The 21722-nt window shown below is 45.9% G+C and overlaps 1 protein-coding gene across 1 annotated transcript; it reads left to right on the top strand.

Moving 5' to 3' along the window:
• The first annotated feature begins 11791 nt into the window (after positions 1–11791).
• On the top strand, positions 11792–18950 carry LOC143998186 (uncharacterized). The gene is made up of 2 exons (XM_077493913.1): positions 11792–11936; positions 17756–18950. The coding sequence occupies exons 1-2, from the start codon at positions 11876–11878 to the stop codon at positions 18862–18864; spliced, it is 1170 nt and encodes a 389-aa protein (XP_077350039.1). The 5' UTR covers positions 11792–11875; the 3' UTR covers positions 18865–18950.
• Positions 18951–21722: the final 2772 nt, after the last annotated feature.

Here is a 21722-nt window from a genome sequence, read left to right as displayed (position 1 = left end):
TTTTGGCCTTCAAGGGGAATAAATAAGGCATCTAATTTCCTGATTGTCTATCACAATTTTGGATATCCTGGAGCACCAGGACATTACAGTGGAACCTTGGATTGTGAGCATAATCCGTTCCAGGAGAATGCTTGTGATCCAAAGCATTTGCATATCAAAGCGAGTTTCCCCATAGAAGTCAATAGAAACGAAGATATGTTCCACATTGACTTCTATTACATGCAATACCGCATGTGGCCAGAGGTGGGGGGGGAGCACCGGAGAAAATCAGAAATACAATTTTTGAAGTTATATTAGTTATCATTGTGAATTATATAGTTGATGATACCATTATTGCACTATTTATGCACATTAAGGATTATATTGTTATTAGCACTTTAATATTGTTACATTTGTTTCAGAGGTACTTAGGAATAGTACTAGCACTTTTTTGAAGTGATATTTAGTGCTGCTTCATCACTTATTGTTAAACCTTGTGGACAGGCTTCCCAGAAGTGTTGAAGCTGTTATAGCTGAAAATGGTGGGCCAACTCAGTATTGAACCCTACGGACTAAGCCCTTATACACACGGTCGGAGAATCTGTCGGAATGTGTCCTATTGGACCGTGTTGTCGGATAATCCGAATGTGTGTGGTATGCATTGGACTGATTCCGTCGGAATATCCGTCGGACCCAATTTTCCAACTTGTTGGAAATATTTTCCGACAAACTGGTCTGATCTGACCTTGTCCGATCATGTGTAGAGAATTCCAATCGGACAAAGTGCCACGCATGCTCAGATCAAATTCCTACACCAAAGCTATTGGCTACTAGCGTGAACGTAGTCCCGTCGTAACGAAATAACGTCATCACGTTCCGAACTATCGGATTTTCCGACAACTTGGTCCGACAGTGTGTATGCAACAGTTTCGGACACAATCCGTCGGACAAAATCCCACGGATTTGGTTGGCAGAATGTCCGACCGTGTGTACAAGGGCTAAGGCCGCGTACACACGCGCGGACTGTTTGCCCAACCTTGTTTGTCAAACAGTTTCGGCAAACAGTCCGCTCAAAATTTGCATGAGCGGACTTGCCCACACACGAGCGGACTGTTTGACGAACAAGGTTGGGCAAACAGTTCGCTCAACTTTTGGAATGAACGGACTCGCCCACGTAAGGAGGCAAATCCGCCCATTTCGAGCGCGTGTACAGGTAGGCGGGGCCCGCGAAGGAGACGTCGCGGGCTCCGCCGCCTGGAATGGGCTTAAAGGGGAACCCCTACGCCGAAAAAAATCGGCGTGGGGGTTCCCCCAAAGTCCACACCAGACCCTTGTCCGAGCACGCTACCCGGCCGGCCAGGAAAGGGGGGGCGAGCGAGCGCGCCCCCCCTCCTGAGCCGTACCAGGCCGCGTGCCCTCAACATGGGGGGTGCCTTGGGGAAGGGGGGGCCGCGCGGCCCCCCCACCCCAAAGCACCTTGTCCCCATGTTGATGAGGACAAGGGCCTCTTCCCGACAACCCTGGCCGTTGGTTGTCGGGGTCTGCGGGCGGGGGGCTTATCGGAATCCGGGAGCCCCCTTTAAGAAGGGGGCCCCCGGATACCGGCCCCCCACCCTATGTGAATGAGTATGGGGTACAATGTACCCCTACCCATTCACCTGTGAAATAAAGTACAAAAAAAAAACACAACACAGGGGAAAAAATATTTTATTGCACAGCTCCGGGGGTCTTCCGTCTTCGGGGGTCTTCTCGCCGGACTCCTCCGCTATGTGTGTGTAGCTCTTTTACTAGCGGAGGAGTCCGGCTTTCTTCCTCCCCGCCGCCGGCCTCTTCTCCCGACTTCGGGGGTCTTGTCCCCCTCTTCGGTTCTTCTGCCGGGCCACCGCGCCTTCTTGTAGCTCTTTTGCAGGCGGTGGCCCGGTCTTCTGTCGCCGCTGCCTTCCGTTCTTCTGTCGCCGCCTTCGGTTCTTCTGCCGGGCCACCGCGCCTTCTTGTAGCTCTTTTACAGGCGGTGGCCCGGTCTTCTGTCGCCGCTGTCGCTGTCGCCGCCTTCCGTTCGTGTTCTTCTTCTTGTTCTTCTTCTTCTTCTCCAGGAGATGTTGACACGTCGCTCCCTCCGGCCGGAATGCCAGAGACACGCTCCGCTGCCACTTATATAGTGACAATGGGGCGGTGTCACATGGTATATGTCACATGGGTTGGTCACATGGTGACCCCGCCCCCTTACGATGTCATAGTCCCCATGTGACATCAACCCATGTGACCAACCCATGTGACATATACCATGTGACCCCGCCCCATTGTCACTATATAAGTGACCGCACAGCGCGGCTCTGGCATTCCGGCCGGAGGGAGCGACGTGTCAACATCTCCTGGAGAAGAAGAAGAAGAACAAGAAGAAGAACACGAACGGAAGGCGGCGACAGCGACAGCGGCGACAGAAGACCGGGCCACCGCCTGTAAAAGAGCTACAAGAAGGCGCGGTGGCCCGGCAGAAGAACCGAAGGCGGCGACAGAAGAACGGAAGGCAGCGGCGACAGAAGACCGGGCCACCGCCTGCAAAAGAGCTACAAGAAGGCGCGGTGGCCCGGCAGAAGAACCGAAGAGGGGGACAAGACCCCCGAAGTCGGGAGAAGAGGCCGGCGGCGGGGAGGAAGAAAGCCGGACTCCTCCGCTAGTAAAAGAGCTACACACACATAGCGGAGGAGTCCGGCGAGAAGACCCCCGAAGACGGAAGACCCCCGGAGCTGTGCAATAAAATATTTTTTCCCCTGTGTTGTGTTTTTTTTTTGTACTTTATTTCACAGGTGAATGGGTAGGGGTACATTGTACCCCATACTCATTCACATAGGGTGGGGGGCCGGTATCCGGGGGCCCCCTTCTTAAAGGGGGCTCCCGGATTCCGATAAGCCCCCCGCCCGCAGACCCCGACAACCAACGGCCAGGGTTGTCGGGAAGAGGCCCTTGTCCTCATCAACATGGGGACAAGGTGCTTTGGGGTGGGGGGGCCGCGCGGCCCCCCCTTCCCCAAGGCACCCCCCATGTTGAGGGCACGCGGCCTGGTACGGCTCAGGAGGGGGGGCGCGCTCGCTCGCCCCCCCTTTCCTGGCCGGCCGGGTAGCGTGCTCGGACAAGGGTCTGGTGTGGACTTTGGGGGAACCCCCACGCCGATTTTTTTCGGCGTTGGGGTTCCCCTTTAAGCCCATTCCAGGCGGCGGAGCCCGCAACGTCTCCTTCGCGGGCCCCGCCTACCTGTACACGCGCTCGAAATGGGCGGACTTTCCGAGCGGGAACAGTCCGCTCATTTCGAAAGTACAGCGGACAGGCCCACACACGGGCGGACTGTTCGCTCAAACACAGTTTCAGCGGACAGTTTTTCGGAATTTCCGAAAGACTTTGTCCGTCCAACTGTCCGCTGAAACTGTCCGCTGAAAGCCCACACACGGGCGGACTGTCCGCCCAAACACTGTTCAGCGGACAAGGTTGGGCGAACAGTCCGCCCGTGTGTACGCGGCCTAAGACTGGGATGCCATTAACGTTCATGTTCCTGTAAAGGCAGGCGTCCCAATACTTTTGGTAATATAGTGTAGCTTAGTTCACCTATAACAGACTTTGATCCTATAAGTCAAACAAGCCTAGTCAACTGACACATGTCTGTACCCAGGAATGCCATATTCACTGGCCAGGAAATACAGGAGGTTGAATAAATAGTGAACAGAAGAGTACCTGTGGATCCAAGAGAGTCGTTTTCTGCCGAAAATGGCTAGGACTGATGTCTTGCAGGAAGGTAGTCAGTGGGATGTGCAGGCGGGTCAGTATAGGCAGCAGGCAAAGGCAACCCTGCACTGGTGTGGCGGTGTAGTGTCATATTTTGCTCCCCATCGTAGAATGCTCAGGAAGTGATGCTGCGGCCAGAAATTTCACACTGCGCATGCGCGATACGTTCCAAACACTTGCACCATGCATCCCAGAAGATTTGCGACAATGCAGTTCAGGGAAACCTTCAGATAATGTCACGGAAGTGAGGGGAGGTAATCATGATGTTAACTTTAGACAGAGTGACGTTAACTGTAGACAAAGCGGAGAGCGGCGGAGAGCAGGTTACCGTGGCTCGGGGAGGGGATTACCTCACCTCACTTCCATTACATTATGTGACGGTTTCACTGATGTGCATTGTCGCAAATCCTTTGGAACGCATGGCGCAAGTGTTTGGAACGCATTGCGCATGCACAGTACAAAATTTCTGCCCGCAACATCACTTCCAAAGCATTCTATGATGGGAAGCAAAATATGACACTACAGCGGCAATCAGGAACACTGTTGCTGGCTTACACTGGCTCTGGTGACATTGGCACTGGTGTGATGGCAATCAGGAACACTGTTGCTGGCTTACACTGGCTTTGGTGAGACTGGCACTGGTGTGTCGGCTATCAGAAACACTGTTGCTGGCTTACACTGGCTCTGGTGACATTGGCACTGGTGTGGCAGCAATCAGGAATACTGTTGCTGCCTTACACTAGCTCTGGTGACATTGGCACTGGTGTGACATCAAGCAGAAACACTGTCGCTGTCTTACACTGGCTCTGGTGACATTGGCACTGGTGTGGTGGCAATTAGAAACACTGTTCCTGGCTTACCCTGGATCTGGGGACACTGGCACTGGTGTAGCGGCAATCAGGAACACTGTTGCTGGCTTACACTGACTCTGGTAACATTGGCACTGGTGTGGTGGCAATCAGGAACACTGTTGCTGGCTTACACTGGCTCTGGTGACACTGGCACTGGTGTGGCGGCAATCAGGAACACCGTTTCTGGCTTACACTAGCTCTGGTGAAATTGGCACTGGTGTGGCGGCAATCAGAAACACTGTTGCAGGCTTACACTGTCTCTGGTGACACTGGCACTGGTGTGGCGGCAATTAGAAACACTGTTGCTGGTTTACACTGGCTCTGGTGGCACTGGTGTGGTGGCAATCAGGAACACTGTTGCTGGCTTACACTGGCTCTGGTTACACTGGCAGTGATGTGGCAGCAATCAGGTACACTGTTGCTGGCTTAAACTAGGTCTGGTGAGACTGGCACTGGTGTGGCGGCAATCAGAAGCACTGTTGCTGGCTTACCCTGGCTCTGGGGACACTGGCACTGGTGTGGCGGCAATCAGAAACCCTATTGCTGGCTTACACTGGCTCTGGTAACATTAGCACTGGTGTGGTGGCAATCATGAACACTGTTGCTGGCTTACACTAGCTCTGGTGACACTGGCACTGGTGTGGCAGCAATCAGGAACACTGTTGCTGGCTTACACTGTCTCTGGTGACACTGGCACTGGTGTGGACGCAATCAGGAACACTGTTGCTGGCTTACACTAGCTCGGGTGAAATTGGCACTGGTGTGGCAGCAATCAGAAACACTGTTGCAGGCTTACACTGTCTCTGGTGACACTGGCACTGGTGTGGCGGCAATCAGGAACACTGTTGCTGGCTTACACTGGCTCTGGTGACACTGGCAGTGATGTGGCAGCAATCAGGAACACTGTTGCTGGCTTAAATGAGCTCTGGTGAGACTGGCACTGGTGTGGCGGCAATCAGGGACACTGTTGCTGGCTTACACTGGCTCTGGTGACACTGGTACTAATGTGGAGGCTAGCAGAAACACTGTTGCTGGCTTACACTGGCTCTGGTGACATTGACACTGGTGTGGTGGCAATCAGGAAGACTGTTGCTGGCTTACATTGGTCTGGTGACACTGGCACTGTTATGGCAGCAATCAGAAACATTGTTTTTAACTGGCAGCCAGTAAAAAACAGGCACTTTTCTCCTACCATTAAATATCAGTGACAGGAAAAGGTTGCCAGTAAAAAATATGGCTGTGATGCTTGGCTTGGAACTGTGCTTCCAAAAAAGTGGCTGACCATCCGAATGCCTGCTACAGTCTGCTCAGGCAGTGCCGGTCTGGAGTAGCCTGTGCCTGAGCATGTTGTGTGATGTCATAGTGAAAGGGATCCAAGCAGAGCAGGTGGAGCCAAGTGTGCGGGTCTGTAAGACGGGAGCAAGGTAAGCTGGGAGTGGGACCGTCAGTGCTGTTTGGACTGGAGTGGACTGGAGGGACAACCTGGCATTGAGAGAGACTGTCACTGTGACACAGGAGGGGACATGTTGTGCCGGTGAGGTGTCACCATCTGTGGTGCTGCACACTGCTGTCAGTGTCACTGTGAGAGTCGATTTCTTGTGTGTGTGTGTGTGTGTGTGTGTGTGTGTGTGTGTCTGCCCATTCTAATGTCTTGCCCTCCTGAGTCCTGAGCCTGAACTATTTTATTTACTATATCGAAAATAAAATAGGAAATATGTTTTTTGCCTTAATATCTACCTTAAATCACATTGCTAATTGCATATTGTATTTGTTTGTAGCCTAAATACTGAAATTTGCAGTTAAAACTGTAATTTTGTAACTTTTGGAAATGCCAGTCAAAACTTGGCCGTGCCAGTAAATTTTGAATGTCGTGTCAGTAAATGTCAATCAGGTAGGTTGACAACACTGATGCTAATCAGGAACACTGTCACTGGCTGCACTGATCTGGCGGCAATTAGGACTGATGTGGCGGCAATTAGGAACACTGTAATGGTGTGTGGTAGTGATCAGGAACATTGTTGACAGCTCTACTGCAAGGTAAAAAATGCTGCTGTGATCTAGGGTTGCCCTCTTTTCTTCAAGTCAAACCTGAACACTTTAGCGGCGCACACCAATTTTCCTTCTGTAGTATAAACTATACATATATTTTGCTACTAAATAGCATTTCTAATCATATGAAGTTAATAACAAGAGTCCCCCTTTTACATCAGAGTCCACAGAGTTCCCCTTTTACATCTGAATCCACAGAGTTCCCCTTTTACATCTGAACTCGCAGAGTTCCCTTACACTGTAATTCTGATGTAAGGGAGAACTCTGGGGACTCTGACATAAGGGATCCTCTGGGAACCCTGATTTATGGGGGAACACTGAGGACTCTGATGTAAGGAAGAACACTGTGGCCTCCGGTGTAAAGGGGAACTCCGATGTAAGGGGTGCTCTGAGAACCCTGATTTAGAGAGAAGAAGGGGGAGACTTCAGTCACAGGCAGGGATGGATGGTGAGCTCACTCACCCCTTGGCAGTCAGCGCCTCTCATCCAGATGTATCTGAGGCTGCTGGACTTCAAATTTCCCAGCATTGGGGATTGGAGTGCGGGCAGACACAGAGAGGTAGGAGCGGGAGAAAGAGGAACAGTTTGAGCCCTCTCTCCTCTCCCATCTGTATAGTTTCATAGGTTGAATAAAGACACCAGTCCATCCAGTTCAACCTGAGTGAGTGTCTACAATTGTCCCTTTCCCTGTACATTGCTACACCCACATCGGTCCCTACCCTCAAGGAGCCCACAATCCAAGGTCCCCATTCATATACTAGGGCCAATTTTGGACAGAAGCCAGAAGCCAATTAACCTACCTGCATGTCTTTGGATTGTGGGAGGAAACCGGAGTACCCAGAGGAAACCCACACAGGCACAGGGAGAACATGCAAACTCCAGGCAGGTAGTGTCGTGGTTGGGATTTGAACCAGTGACCTTCTTACTGCTAGGTGAGAGTGCTAACCTAATGTGGGGGGAACAACCCTGCTGGGAAGCTATAGTCCAGTCTAAATAATGTGTCTGGGTTTCAGGCAGTTTGAAACCCGGACGCATGATTGTAAACCCGAACTGTCCGGGTGAATCCTGGACAGGTGGCAACCCTTATGCCGCGTACACGCGGTTGAACTGTTTGACGTACTTAGTCCGTTGAAACACATTTCAGCGGACAGTCCGCTCGTGTGTGGGCTTCAGCGGACTTTTTCAGCGTGCAGTCCGGAGTACTAAGATTTTCGGTTTTTCCAAAAATCTGTCCGTCGTACTTTGGTTTCAGCGGACAATCCGCTCGTGAGTAGGCTAGTTCGACGGACTAAGAATGGCGCATGCCCAGAAAGGATTTACACGGCGGAAGGTTGCTTTGCTGTGTCTTGGACTTCCCATTTCTAGTCCCGTCGTACGTGCTGTACACGTCATCGCGCAAGCTTTCGACGGACTGTTTGTGTATCAGTGTGTGGTCAAGTCCGTTCAGTGGAAAGTATGACGGACTAAGTACGTCAAACAGTTCGACCGTGTGTACGCGGCATAAGTCAGCACCTCTTATGTATCTGAGGCTGCTGGACTTCAAATTTCTGGTCCCCCCCCACTTCCCTTTTCTGAGGCACAGCGCTGGGGATTGGAGTGTGGACAGACACAGAGGGGAAGGGGCGGGAGGAAGAGGGGCAGATCGAGCCTTCTCTCCTCTCCCATCTGTGTGGGGGGAGGGGTAATTGTTAGTGCTGGCTTTGGGCAGTGCGAAAGAGAGTGTAACAGACACTCTCGGCTTACACAACTACAGCCAGCAATCCAGCTGGGAAGCCACAGTCCAGTCTAAATAATGTGTCCGGGTTGCAGGTGGTCTGAAACCCAAACGCATAATTCCAAACCTGAACTGTACGGGTGAATACCGGACAGATGGCAACCCTAGGGACGTCCGTTCCCGCTCCTTGTTATAGCGGCTGGGCTGCATCCATTGTTATCAGAAAGAGAGGAGGGGAGCGAGGGGGGGAGGGGGTAAGACTTTACATGAAGCACGTGGTAGCAATCTCCACCACTTCATGTTATCATCAGAAAGCCGACCGTCAGCTCTAAAAAACGGTACCGGGGTGAAGCCTGCAGCTGCAGGCATCAATCGGGTACAACCGCTTCCTCAAAACGACATACAGGTAGGTCGCTTCACATGAAGTGGTTAAAAGTGGTTTAATAAAATGTTTACATAATGTCACTAGTTAGTATCTCTGATCGCGGCCACACCAGTCATATGATAACTCTGAAGTGCACTGGTGACAGTACCGGTACATAAAAAACAAAAACTAATTATTAGAAATTGAAGGGGGGTTGGGACTTTAAATGAAGCAATTGTATAGTAAAGATGAACAGTAAATAAGTAATATTTAAATATTTAATTGATGACATTCATCTACAATCATAAAGAGTATAAATTTATTTCATATATATACATAATGCACATAAAGCATAGACATAAGTAGAATAATACAGTCAAAATGGCACATGATCAATGTCAAATAAATAAATATGTAAAAAGGAGAGAATGATTTAAAAAGTAAAAATGAAGTAAAATAAAAATAATAATAATAGAAATAAAAATAAAAATATAGAAAAAAAGTACATGCTATGGCACAAAAATGCCACAGCGACAGACCCAAGACTGGCACGTGTACCCACAAGGTATATATAAGTCTATTGGCTAATATAAAAACAATATCATAGTGTATTGATAATAACTAGGTAGGGATCAATCCATATGGAATACAACTGTGTCATTTAGTATAGCTTGACGCGTTTCGTGGATTTTTCCACTCATCAGGAGCAGATGCACCAGAGATTCCTGTAAAGGTATATAAAATATGTCAATATTTAAAATAGAATTATACATGATGTTGTATGCCAATCGAGGGCTCACCGAACAAACTCACCAACCCAGATAGCGCACGCAGTGCATGGTGACCGGCGCAGGATGAGCCACGGAAATAGACCCCACCACGGGAGCTGGGGCGGCATAATATGAAGGTGCAACATCTGACGAACAGAGGATGTGTACAAAGTGAACAGCCAATTTCAGTGTAACCGGGCGTGATAATGGTGTAATGAGTGAAGCAGGTATATCTGGGGAATAATAAAAAAAAAAAAAAACGAATTATATTTAATTTCTTAACTTTCCAATAAATGACAACTTCAAAAAACTTGTCATGCCTCTTACTAAATACCTCGGACTGTCTACTTTCCAAAAAAGGGCCATTTGGGGGATATCTGTACTGTCCTAGCATTTTAGGGCCTCAAGAAATAAGATAAGACATTAATACATCAGGATTGACGACAATTTTCAGATATATCCCATTGCTGTGTGGACTTTTCTACAGACTAAATAATATTACACTGATTTGGGTTATTTTAACCAAAGAAATGTAGCAGAATACAATTTGGCTAAATTTATTGAAGAAAGATTATTCGTTTGCAAAATTTGATAAGAGAAACTAAGAAAAGTGTGTTTTCAATATTTTCAGTATTTTTTGTTTATATAGCAAAAAAAACAAAAAAACCCAGTGGTGCTTAACCACTTGCCCACCGGGCCATAGCCGAAAGACAGCTACAGCGCCGTCCTGTTTTTCTGGGAGGACGTCAATGGGCGTCCTCCCAGAATCTTGCTCTTGCGCACCCCCTGGAGCGCGCTCCCACAAACATCCATGACTATCGGGTCCAGAAGACCCGGTGCATCATGGATCGTGGTAAAAGGCCACTGGTATCGGCCGCTTACCACGTGATTGCTCCGTCAAATGACGGAGCGATCACTTGTAAACAAACCGGCGTCACGTCATGACGCCGGTTCCTCCCTCCCCTCTCTGTACCGATCGGTACAGTGTGAGGGGAGAGGGGGAGAGATTGCAGCAGCTCTGTGGGCTGGATGTGCAGTGACCACAGTGCTGCTTTGTGACAATACTCTGCAGTACTCTGCCCATACTGTGCAATACTCTGCCAATAGTCTGAAACACTGTACAATACTGTGAAATACTCTGCCAATACTCTGCAACATTGTGCAATACTCTGCAACACTGTGCAATACTCTGCAACACTGTGAAATACTGTGCAATACTCTGCCAATACTGTGCAATACTCTGCCAATACTCTGCAACACTGTGCAATACTCTGCAACACTGTGCAATACTCTGCCAATAGTCTGCAACACTATGCAATACTCTGCCAATACTCTGCAACACTGTGAAATACTGTGCAATACTCTGCAACACTATGCAATACTCTGCCAATACTCTGCAACACTGTGCAATACTCTGCCAATACTCTGCAACACTGTGCAATAATCTGCCAATACTCTGCAACACTGTGAAATACTGTGCAATACTCTGCCAATACTCTGCAACACTGTGCAATACTCTGCCAATACTCTGCAACACTGTGAAATACTGTGCAATACTCTGCCAATACTCTGCAACACTGCAATGCTCTGAAATACTCTGCCAATACTCGCCAATACTCTGCAATAAATTTTAACCGGTACAAAGAATTTTTTTTTTACCGAATTTTCAGTCTTTTTTCGATTTATAGCGCAAAAAATAAAAAAAACAGCGGTGATTAAATACCAAAAAAAAAAGCTCTGTTTGTGTTAAAAAAAGGACAAACATTTCATTTGGGTACAATGTAGCATGACTGAGTAATTGTCATTCAAAGTGTGAGAGCACCGAAAGCTGAAAATTGGTCTGGTTAGGAAGGGGGTTTAAGTGCCCAGTGGTCAAGTCGTTAAATACCACCAAAAGAAAGCTCTATTTGTGTGTTGGGAAAAAAAATGATATAAATTACATTTTGGTACAGTGTTACATGACCGTGCAATTACCAGTTAAAGTAGCACAGCGCTGAATAACAAAAAAAAAATGCCCTGGTCATGAAGGGGGTAAAACCTCCCGAAGGTGAAGTGGTTAAATGAAAGCGATTGTTTATGATACACAATATGCAGGGCAAAGTCAATGTCATTCAGTCGGGGTTTACATCACAGAGAGAATGAGAAGAAAGGCTTTCCTGGAAGGTAGAACAAAGGAGGACGGTGAGGGTTATGATCCTTTCTTGCAGACAGACAGAAATGTATCTGCTCACTGATAAGATATGATAAAGAGTCTGATGCAGGACAATGATTGTGTCATTCTAGCTCCTGGATGACACACGGACAGACATACCTGCTCAGAACCTCAGACTGGTCAACTGTCAGTGAAATAAAACTCTGACCATAGAGGAAGATGGAACCCAACGGGAACCCTCAGGGGGCTTTCTTCATCTTACTGTTCTTCTTTGCAGCTGGTAAGTTACTTTTCCTTTCTTAGTAATTAAAGTAGATCAAAACCCATGAATAAAAATTTAATATATTTAAAATTTTTTCCTTTTTTTTTCACCCGGTGGTCCTGCCAGTAACACACAGCCACTTACTGGAGAAAGGTCCACTTAGATTGGTGGTCAGTGTAGAATTTCATTACATTTGTGGTCAGTTTAGATGTGCCCACTTACAGTAGCGGTCAGTGGAAAATTGCCTATTTACACTGGTGGTCAGTGGAGAAGTGCTTACATTGCTGGTCAGTGATCAACAGTTCCTTACATAGGTTGAAAAAAGACACAAGTCCACCCAGGCCTTGCGTTGGTGGTCAGTAGAGAAGGATCCCCTTACATCGGTGCTTGGTAGAGAAAAGCTCACTTACATTATTGTTCAGTTGAGAAGAGCTCCCTTGCATTGGTGGACAGTGTAGAGGGGTCCTCTTTGATAAGTGGTAGTGGAAAAGGGTCCCCTCATAACGGTGATCCAAAGAAAAGAGGACCCTTAGAACAGTGACTAATGTGGAAGGATTCCCCTTACATTTGTGGCCAGTGGAAAAGGGGCCCTTATATTGGTTACATAGATACACACTAGGTAAGATTGAATAAAGACAATAGTCCATCCAGTCCAACCTGTGTAGGTAGGTGTACACGTGTCAGTGTCTATAATTATTTCCCATATCCCTGAATGTTGTGTTCTTTAAGATGCACATCCAAGAGCCTTTTAAAAAAAATATCCATACTCCCACTACCATCAGCAATTTAGGAAGAGACATCCTTATTGCCCTGACAGTGAAAAGCCCCCTGCACAGTTTAAGGTTAAACCGCTTCTCCTCCAAACTCATTGTGTGGCCCCCATGTCCTCTTAAACTCCCTGAGACTGAGTATTTTTTTTTCTATGCTGAGATCACCATTGAGGTATTTGTAAATCACTACCATGTCCCCCCTCTCAAGTGTTGCTTCTCCAGCGAGAATACATTTGGTGCTCGTAGTCGTTCCTCGTAAATTGAGGTCCTCCAGTACCCTTATTAATTTTGTTGCCCTTCTTGGGACTCTCTCCAGTTCCAGGCTCCAGCACATCTTCTGAGGACTGGTGAGCAGAACTGGACGAAGTACTCCAGATGTGGCCTAACCAGAGTTTTACAAAGTGGCAGCATCATTTTAACCCTGAAATATATCCAGGGATCAGTGGAAATGTGTCCTCTTACATTGGGGGACAGTGGAAAAGGACTCTATTTTATTTTTCGTGTTCTATTACATTGGTGATTAGTGGGAAGAATGCTCCTTACATTATTGGTCAGTGGAAATTAATGATCCTTACACTAGTGGTCAGTGGGAAGAATGTTCCTTACATTGGTGATCAGTGAGAAGAATGTTCCTTACATTGGTGATCAGTGAGAAGAATGCCCTTTACATTGGTGATCAGTGAGAAGAATGTTCCTTACATTGGTGATCAGTGAGAAGAATGTTCCTTACATTGGTGATCAGTGAGAAGAATGTTCCTTACATTGGTGATCAGTGGGAAGAATGTTACTTACATTGAAGGTCATTAGGGAGAATGCTCCTAAATTGGTGGCCATCAGAAAGTAGGTCCCCTTATGATACTTACCTGGGAGAGTAAACAAGAAACTCTCACCAGCCCATGACTGTGTGTTCCAGCATATTGGGGACATACCCAGCATTAATACCCCAGCATTAGTAACATACCCCTGCATTTATTCCCCATTGTATTTGAGAGTTTACCCCAACAGCAAACAACAAATACAGTTTATTGTTGGTTCAATTAAATTTATTTTGAAACACAACCATTTTGTTTTTGATAGCACATTATAGTTACAGTTGACAGGCACAGCGATGGGGGCGAGTTTTGCACCAACCTTTGCTGGTTTATGTATAACATCATTGTGGGCTTATATCTTCTGACCTGGGGGGAGGCTTGGCATGAGCCTCGTCATGTGGAAAAGATTTATACATAATGTCTTTTTTATTTGGATAGAAACTCATCAAAAGCTTTTGTCTTGTATAGAGCAGGTGAAAATAAGCACCCTTTTGGTGGTGAGCCATACTGAGTTGGGTATATTTATTGAGGATAAAATTTGTACCAAAATAATTAGGAAAGCTGTATATTGTATTAGTTTTATTTTAAACACCAGTTGCCACCTATTCCAAAGCTAAAAAAACATACCCAGGGGTCAGTATCTAAGATTAAAACAAAAATGAAGCAATGAGGGAGATTATCCAGCTGAGGCCCGGAGAACTGACAAAACAATTTTCAAAGAAGGGATACGAGGATGAAGTTTTAAAACAAGACCGAACAGCACCGGGACAATGTTCTCTGGCACCCAAGGCAAGAATAGTAAAGTGTGTCCCCACTGCCTGAGCTCTTTAAGTTGGCGCTATAAAAACGAACATAAATGTAAAACGGTAAAATAAATATATATATATATATATGTATATGTATATGTATATATGTATATATATATATATATATATATATATATATATATATATATATATATATTTCCTTTGTAGCACTGACCCCCGAAGGAGCTGCTGGTTTTATTGGGCTTACCGTTACCTTCTTGACCTCTTCTCGGTCTAGGGGTTCCCGTGGTAGATGGCCCAAAGAAATGTGGAAACTAACACTGAATCTTCTTTTGGGTTATTTATCTGAAACAGAAACAGAGTCTTTAGACGAGGGTAGAGGGTTAGGATTAAGTTCAGGTACTTTAGACTGCAAAAATGGAAAGTCTCTTATTGGAAAAAATCCAGAGAATCGCAACCGTTTCACAACTGGATTTTACAGCCCCCGGATAGAACTCCTCTCACAAGGCCTAGCAGCCGGTAGGGTGTTAAGCAAAGTCTCTGCCACAGACTTGAGCGTACTGAGGGAAATAGACAAATTTAAAGAGCTTTCATACGGTACCAGTATCTCTCGGCCGATCCAGCGATACCGTATGAGTAGAAAAAGTATAGACCGCGCTAGGAGAAACAATGTGAAATTAACAAACTAACAAAATAGGCAGCAGCAATAAATGCGATATAGCACCCAACAGCAACAAAATATATGTAAGGCTACGCCAATCCCTCTAACATAAGGTAAAATACTAAATAAAATTAAATATATAAAAAAAAAAAATAATACAATTGAGCAATAAGACCTCAAATGCTGTGTGAAGTGACAAAAAGAAAAAGAGTCCAATCTAAGAAAAGTTCATAGGTGAATCCAAATAACGGACGTAGATGTCCTCAGATGACAACACCCCAGTGGTTCAACACTTTCCAAAGCGCGTGAAGTGCCCGTCACCAAATGTTGAATGCGCTTACCAGAAAATATATGAAATGAAGCATATATAAATGGTCAGTGGACAACATCCAGGTCAGCCTTCCTCAGCTGGGTCAGCACTCCATCCCTTAGCGATCTTTCAGGATAATGATCTGTTCAGTGGTCTCGATATAAGGCAAGGTATGTAGATAAAATACAGCATATAAGAACAGAGTAAAAAGCCGGCCGGCAAACAGGAGCCCGTCCTCCTCTCCTACAACGTGGTGGCGTCACTGCGTGCCTTCCCAGACGCGTTTCGTCATACCTGACGTTGTCAACAGCGATACCGTATGAGTGTAGGTCCATGTAGTGTCTTTCAACCAAGCCTCCAGGCTCCTTCAGAGAAGCCAGCCTTGTGCACGGCCTTCTCCTGAAGAGTCCTCCCCTGGGGTTTCTCCAGTTGCTGGGCCTCTCCCTTGGATGAGACGGCATCGGACCACCTTTAGATGAATAGGCCCGAAATCCATTCAGGCCTGACCCTGCAGTTGCGTTGCCTCGGGCATTTAGGATCATTTAGCCTTTTTTTTCTGCCAGAAAACTACTCTTTTTTCTGCCTCTAAACACTGAGCTTAAAATATACCTCTAAATGTCCCAATATGCATAGACACATAGGATAACGTTAGCTGCTTCTATAGGCAAAATGCTAAACTCCTCTAGAAGCAGCTTTTCTTTTTAAGCCAGTGTGCATGGACCCTCACAGCGAGGATGCTGATTGCATTGTCTAGCCCAGCTTTTTTCAACCATGGTTCCTCCAGAGGTTGCTATTCCTCGATTAATCGATTCATTTTTTTGATCGGTACTCAGCTCTCTGCAGCTTCCGGGTACTCAGGGACTTCCGTCGGAGATCCGGTGACGTCACGGACATCGACGTCACTGGACTCCTCCACCCTTCCTCAAGTGCCTCCGTCTGCTAACGAAGGGAAGGCTGGAGGAGTCCAGTGATGTTGAATTTCTTATTGAACATAACGCGTACGGGGGAGGAGCTATGCATGACGTCACCCGCTGCTGCCCTACGGAACTAACACGATTGTTGGCTTTACATGCTGTGTTTTTATCATCTTTATGTGAGTAGTTTGTGTTTGAACTTAAAAATTTAATCTTATACTTAAGCGGTGAGCACTTAGATCTTTGCTTTCTACCCATGACTAGGGATGAGCCGAACACCCCCCCGGTTCGGTTTGCACCAGAACCTTCGAACGGACCAAAAATTCGTATGAACTTTAGAACCCTATTAAAGTCTATGGGACTCGAATGTTCGAAATCAAAAGTGCTCATTTTAAAGGCTAATATGCAAGATATGCAACAGACAACACCAGCAATAAGGGCTATCTTCATGTGTATACTGTGCTGGAGGCAAACAACACCCACTTTAATGCCTGCAGATGCCTGTATTAGAGAACACCAGCAATAAAGGGTAGATACAGGTGTATACTGTGCTGTGCTGGAGGCACACAACACCCACTTACTCCTGCAGATGCCTGTATTAGAGAACACCAGCATAAAAGGGTAGATACAGGTGTATACTGTGCTGGAGGCACACAACACCCACTAACTCCTGCAGATGCCTGTATTAGAGAATACCAGCATAAAAGGGTAGATACAGGTGTATACTGTGCTGGAGGCACACAACACCCACTTTAACTCCTGCAGATGCCTGAGAAAAGAACATTGTTGCTCTTTCCCTGCACACCGGAACACACTACACAAGGCCGCCGCACTGGCGGCCTTATATAGTGTGGGGCATGTACTAAACCCCTGAGCTATAATTGGCCACATCCTGCCTGTGGGCAATTATGGCTCTCCTCGCTGCCGGCGCTGTGATTGGCCAAGCATGCGGGGTCACAGTGCATGCTTGGCCAATCATAAGCCAGCAATGCACTGCGATGCAGTGCATTGTGGGCCGTTCGTGCCACACAAATTTGTTGCGAACGGTCCACAAAGTTCTGAATTTGCCGAACAGACAAATGGCCGAGGTTTGAGTCGAACATGCGTTTGAGTCAAACACCGAGCTCATCCCTACCCATGACCTGGCTTCCTTGCTGAGATCTAAGGAGACGTGAGAGAAGTGTATGGTCCCTGTTAACCCTTTTGATACCTGCTTGCATGACCACCTGTTTGCACATGGGTCCATGCCATAAGGTGAGAGTGATTAGTTAGACCGGAGGTGGAGGGATTGTCACACTACTGTGGAAAAAAAAATTACTTACATCAGTGCCACAGTTTGAATTTAAAACGTATTTGTGTGAACTGCGAAGTTAAGTCATGGATTGTGGAAAGTAACAGTGTCGGGTGATTGTATATAGTGTATACCACATTTGCCACTGACTAATGCAGAGTTGCAATGCAAGGAGATCAGCTAAAAGAAGTTGGATCTGTATGTGTGTTATAATTAATGGAAATTAGTCGATTAAAAAAAAAATCGATTAATCGAACACAAAAATTTTAAGCAGAAACAGCCCTAATTAGTCATTTTTTTACTCTATTTTAGCGACGGAAGATGTCATTCCATTACCAGTTACACAAACCACCTCGGCAAATAAAGTAGTCACTGAAGACTCATTGTGTCAGAAGCTACTGGAAAAGTTGAAGAATATTTTTTCTCCTTCTCGTGAGGAGGTGAAGCATCCGCCTGGTGGTCATCCTCTGACTACGTCAAAGCCTAGTAGGGACCTGGAGCTGCTGGAAAAGCTCTTCTGGTCTGCTGAGGAGTCACAAATATACCACCACCAACCAGAAAAAGCAAAGCCAGAGGAAACTCAAACGCTGCATAATAACTTGCCTAATGCAATGCTCAGGAAGAGTGACGGAAAGGGCAATAATGGGGTCCATCAAACAACAAAGTCTACAAAAGCTACAATCACACCTACCACTAAAATTACACCAATTACTACTAAAACCATCAATACAACATCAATGAGTAATATAACCAAATCTATCAATAAAACGAGACCAACTACTACTAAAGCCACACCTATCAGGCAAGCAAGGCCAACTACTACCAAAACCACACGTATCCCAAAAATGAAGCCAACTCCTACTACAACCACACGTACCACAAAAACTAGGCCAAGTCCTACTAAAGCCACATGTACCACAAAAACAAAGCCAACTACTACTAAAAGGCCACGTATCACAAAAATGAGGCCAACTCCTACTAAAACCACACGTGTCACTAAAACTAGGCCAACTACTACTAAAAGTACACCTACCACTAAAATGAATTTAGCTGCAACCCTAAAGCTAAAAAGTAGAGCTCCCACCAAACTGCCACCTACTGCTAATGCCTTAGGAAGGTCCGCTCATATAACAAATGCCAATGCTGATTTTGGGAATAAAATTATTTTTGATGGTAATAGAGGTGATAAGATTATCAAAACCACAAGAAGACCAAATCAAAATGGCACAACACCCAACAAGCCTCATACGCCGAGGCCAAGCACCAATGAACAGTGTCAGCCCATAAATGTGCAGTATAACTTTAACTGTCTTCCAGTGCCCAATGGCACTTTGCATGATCTCCAGGAGAAAGTCCTCAAAATTATGAATAAAACCATCCAGGACATAATGGAGGAAATACGGGTGGCCATTAAGAAGTGATACTTCATCCTAGATGATGGGCATTATTCTTAAGCGCACCAGCACAATAACATTTAAAATAGTTAGATACCACAAAGTGCACTTAAAAAAATATTCCCAATAATAAAAAAATTTAAAATGACTCTAAGTTCTGTTGTATATGGAAATTTTTTATTCTTTCACATTTTCAGAATGATATTTTGGGGTTATTTTATATACATTTTCACACCTTTTTAAAGAGTTGGGTGAAAAAACTTGGATAAGCAAGATCTGTCCATATTCTGCCATATACACACATTGTGGGGAAATAATTAAGTTGATTTTCAGGAGGGGCATGTGCCACATTAACTAAGCAGATAGATCTGTTTCAGGTTTATCTGTGCCAACCGCACCAGATTCGATTCCAAAAGTGAAACAGAAACTAGGACAGGGTCTGCTCCTACTTCGCAGAGGGAATGCGGCAGTTTTCCATATAGGAAACCGCTGCAGATCCCCGCCAGGTCTAACCCTGGCGTACGGGATGTGAACTTTCAGCGGAAATCTCAAATCCCTCTCTATGCTGATACATTGGTGACACTACATGAACAAAGCCTGAGGGGTTAACAGCTCTCTTCCCTCCTGCTCTGAGCTGAATGGGAACAGGCAGAGGGACTGGAGCATGCAGCTCCAGCTCTCCTGTTCTCTGTGCTGTTCTGTGTCTGTCATAAAGACTGCAGAACAGAGAACTGATTGCTTCTAAGGGGTTTGTGCCACATTTCTTAACCCCTTAAATACCCGGCACTTTTACCCCCTTCCTGCTCAGGCCAATTTTCAGCTCTCAGCACTGTTGCACTTTCAATGACAATCACGCAGTCATGCAACTTGGTACCCAAACTACGTTTTTAGCATTTTTTATGAGACAGATAGAGCTTTCTTTTGGTGATATTTAATCACCTCTGGGGTTTTTTATTTTTTGTTTAACCAGTTCCCGACAGGCGCACGCCGATGTACGTCGACAGAATGGCACGGGCAGGCATATTGGCATACAGGTACGTCCAATCTTCAATGCCGCCCTGCCATCGGGAGAGCGCCGCCCGTAAGTCCGGTCGCGGGACCCGCGGACTCGATCGCCGCGGGCATACCCGCGATCGTCTCACGGGACAGCTGAATGGAGGAAATGCCGTGTAAACAGCATTTCTCCATTCTGCCTAGCAACTAGTGACGCTGATCTCTGCTCCATGTGATTGGAGCAGAGATCAGTGTTCACTAAATGAAAGCCCAACCCCCCCACAGTTAGTAACACACCCCTAGGAACACTTAACCCCTACACTGCCACCCCCTGGTTAACCCCTTCACTGCCAGTGTCATTTACACAGGAATCACTGCATTTATATAGCAGTGATTACTGTATAAATGACAATGGTCCCAAAAATGTGTCAAAAATGTCCGATGGGTCCCCCACAATGTCGCAGTCATAATAAAAATCGCTGATCGCCGCCATTACTAGTAAAAAAAAAATAATAAAAAATTATTAATAAAAATGCTATAAAACTATCCCTATTTTGTAAATGCTATAACTTTTGCGCAAACCAATCAATAATCGCTTATTGTGTTTTTTTTTACAAAAAATATGTAGAAGAATATGTATCGGCCTAAACTGAGGGAAAAAAATGTTTTTTTATATATTTTTGGGGGATATTTATTATAACAAAAAGTAAAAAATAATGCGTTTTTTTCAAAATTGTCGCTCTATTTTTGTTTATAGCGCAAAAAATAAAAACCGCAGGGGTGATCAAATACCACCAAAAGAAAGCTCTATTTGTGGGAAAAAAGGACGTCAATTTTGTTTGGGAGCCACGTCGCACGACCGCGCAATTGTCAGTTAAAGCGACGCAGTGCCGAATCGCAAAAAGTGGTCTGGTCTTTGACCAGCAAAATGGTCCGGTCTGTAAGTGGTTAAAAAAAACTAAAATGCAGAAAATTTTTGAAATAAAAAAGTTTTTCTTGTGGAAAATGTTATAAATAAGTAATTTTTCTCCTTTACTGATGGACACTGATGACGCAGCCCCGATGGGCACTGATAGGCTACATTGATGGGCACTGATAGGCTACATTTATGGGCACCGATGGGCACTGATAGACTACATTGTTGGGCACTGATAGGCTACATTGATGGGTACTGATGGGCAATGAAAGGCTACATTGATGGGTACTGATGGGCACTGATGAGACGGCACTGAAGGGCACTGATGGGGTGGCAATGATGAAAAGGAACTAATATGCAGCACTGATATGCAGCACTGATAAGCACTCATAGGTGGCATTGATAGGCACTGATAGGTGGCACTTAGGCCCCTTTCACACTGAGGCGCTTCTAAACTGCCAGTAAAACACCAAGCCCCCATATACACACGGTCGGACATTCTGACAACAAAATCCATCTGATTTTTTCCGACTGATTTTGTCCGAAACTGGTGTTGCATACACACTGTCAGACAAAGTTGTCAGAAAATCTGATCGTTCGAAACGTCCCCACCCATTCGGGAATGTCCCGAATATTTAATTTTTTTAGTAATGGCGGTGATCGGTGACTTATGGCAGGACTGCGATATTGCTGTGGACAATTGGACACAAACTGACACTTTTTGGGGACCAGTGACACTCATCCCAGATAGGAAGGATAACTTTCCACAAATGTGTAGCATTGTTGAATTGTAAGTCTGTTAACTTGCTGCACATTTTCACTGGCACGTTGTACACTTGCAGAGCACTTGAAGCACAAGTTCTACTTGACACTTTTCCAATTTGTAGCAAATTTGCATAGCAAGTCTACAACAAGAGCAAAGTTGCAGTGGTGATTCTACAGCAAGAGCTCTGCAAGTCTACAGAAAGAAAATTCA

The sequence above is a fragment of the Lithobates pipiens genome, unplaced genomic scaffold, assembly GCF_037356315.1.
Source record: "Lithobates pipiens isolate NorthernLeopardFrog02 unplaced genomic scaffold, aLitPip1_a1.2 Scaffold_19, whole genome shotgun sequence".
Lineage (NCBI taxonomy): Eukaryota > Metazoa > Chordata > Amphibia > Anura > Ranidae > Lithobates > Lithobates pipiens.
This window is presented reverse-complemented; position numbering and strand designations above follow the sequence as displayed.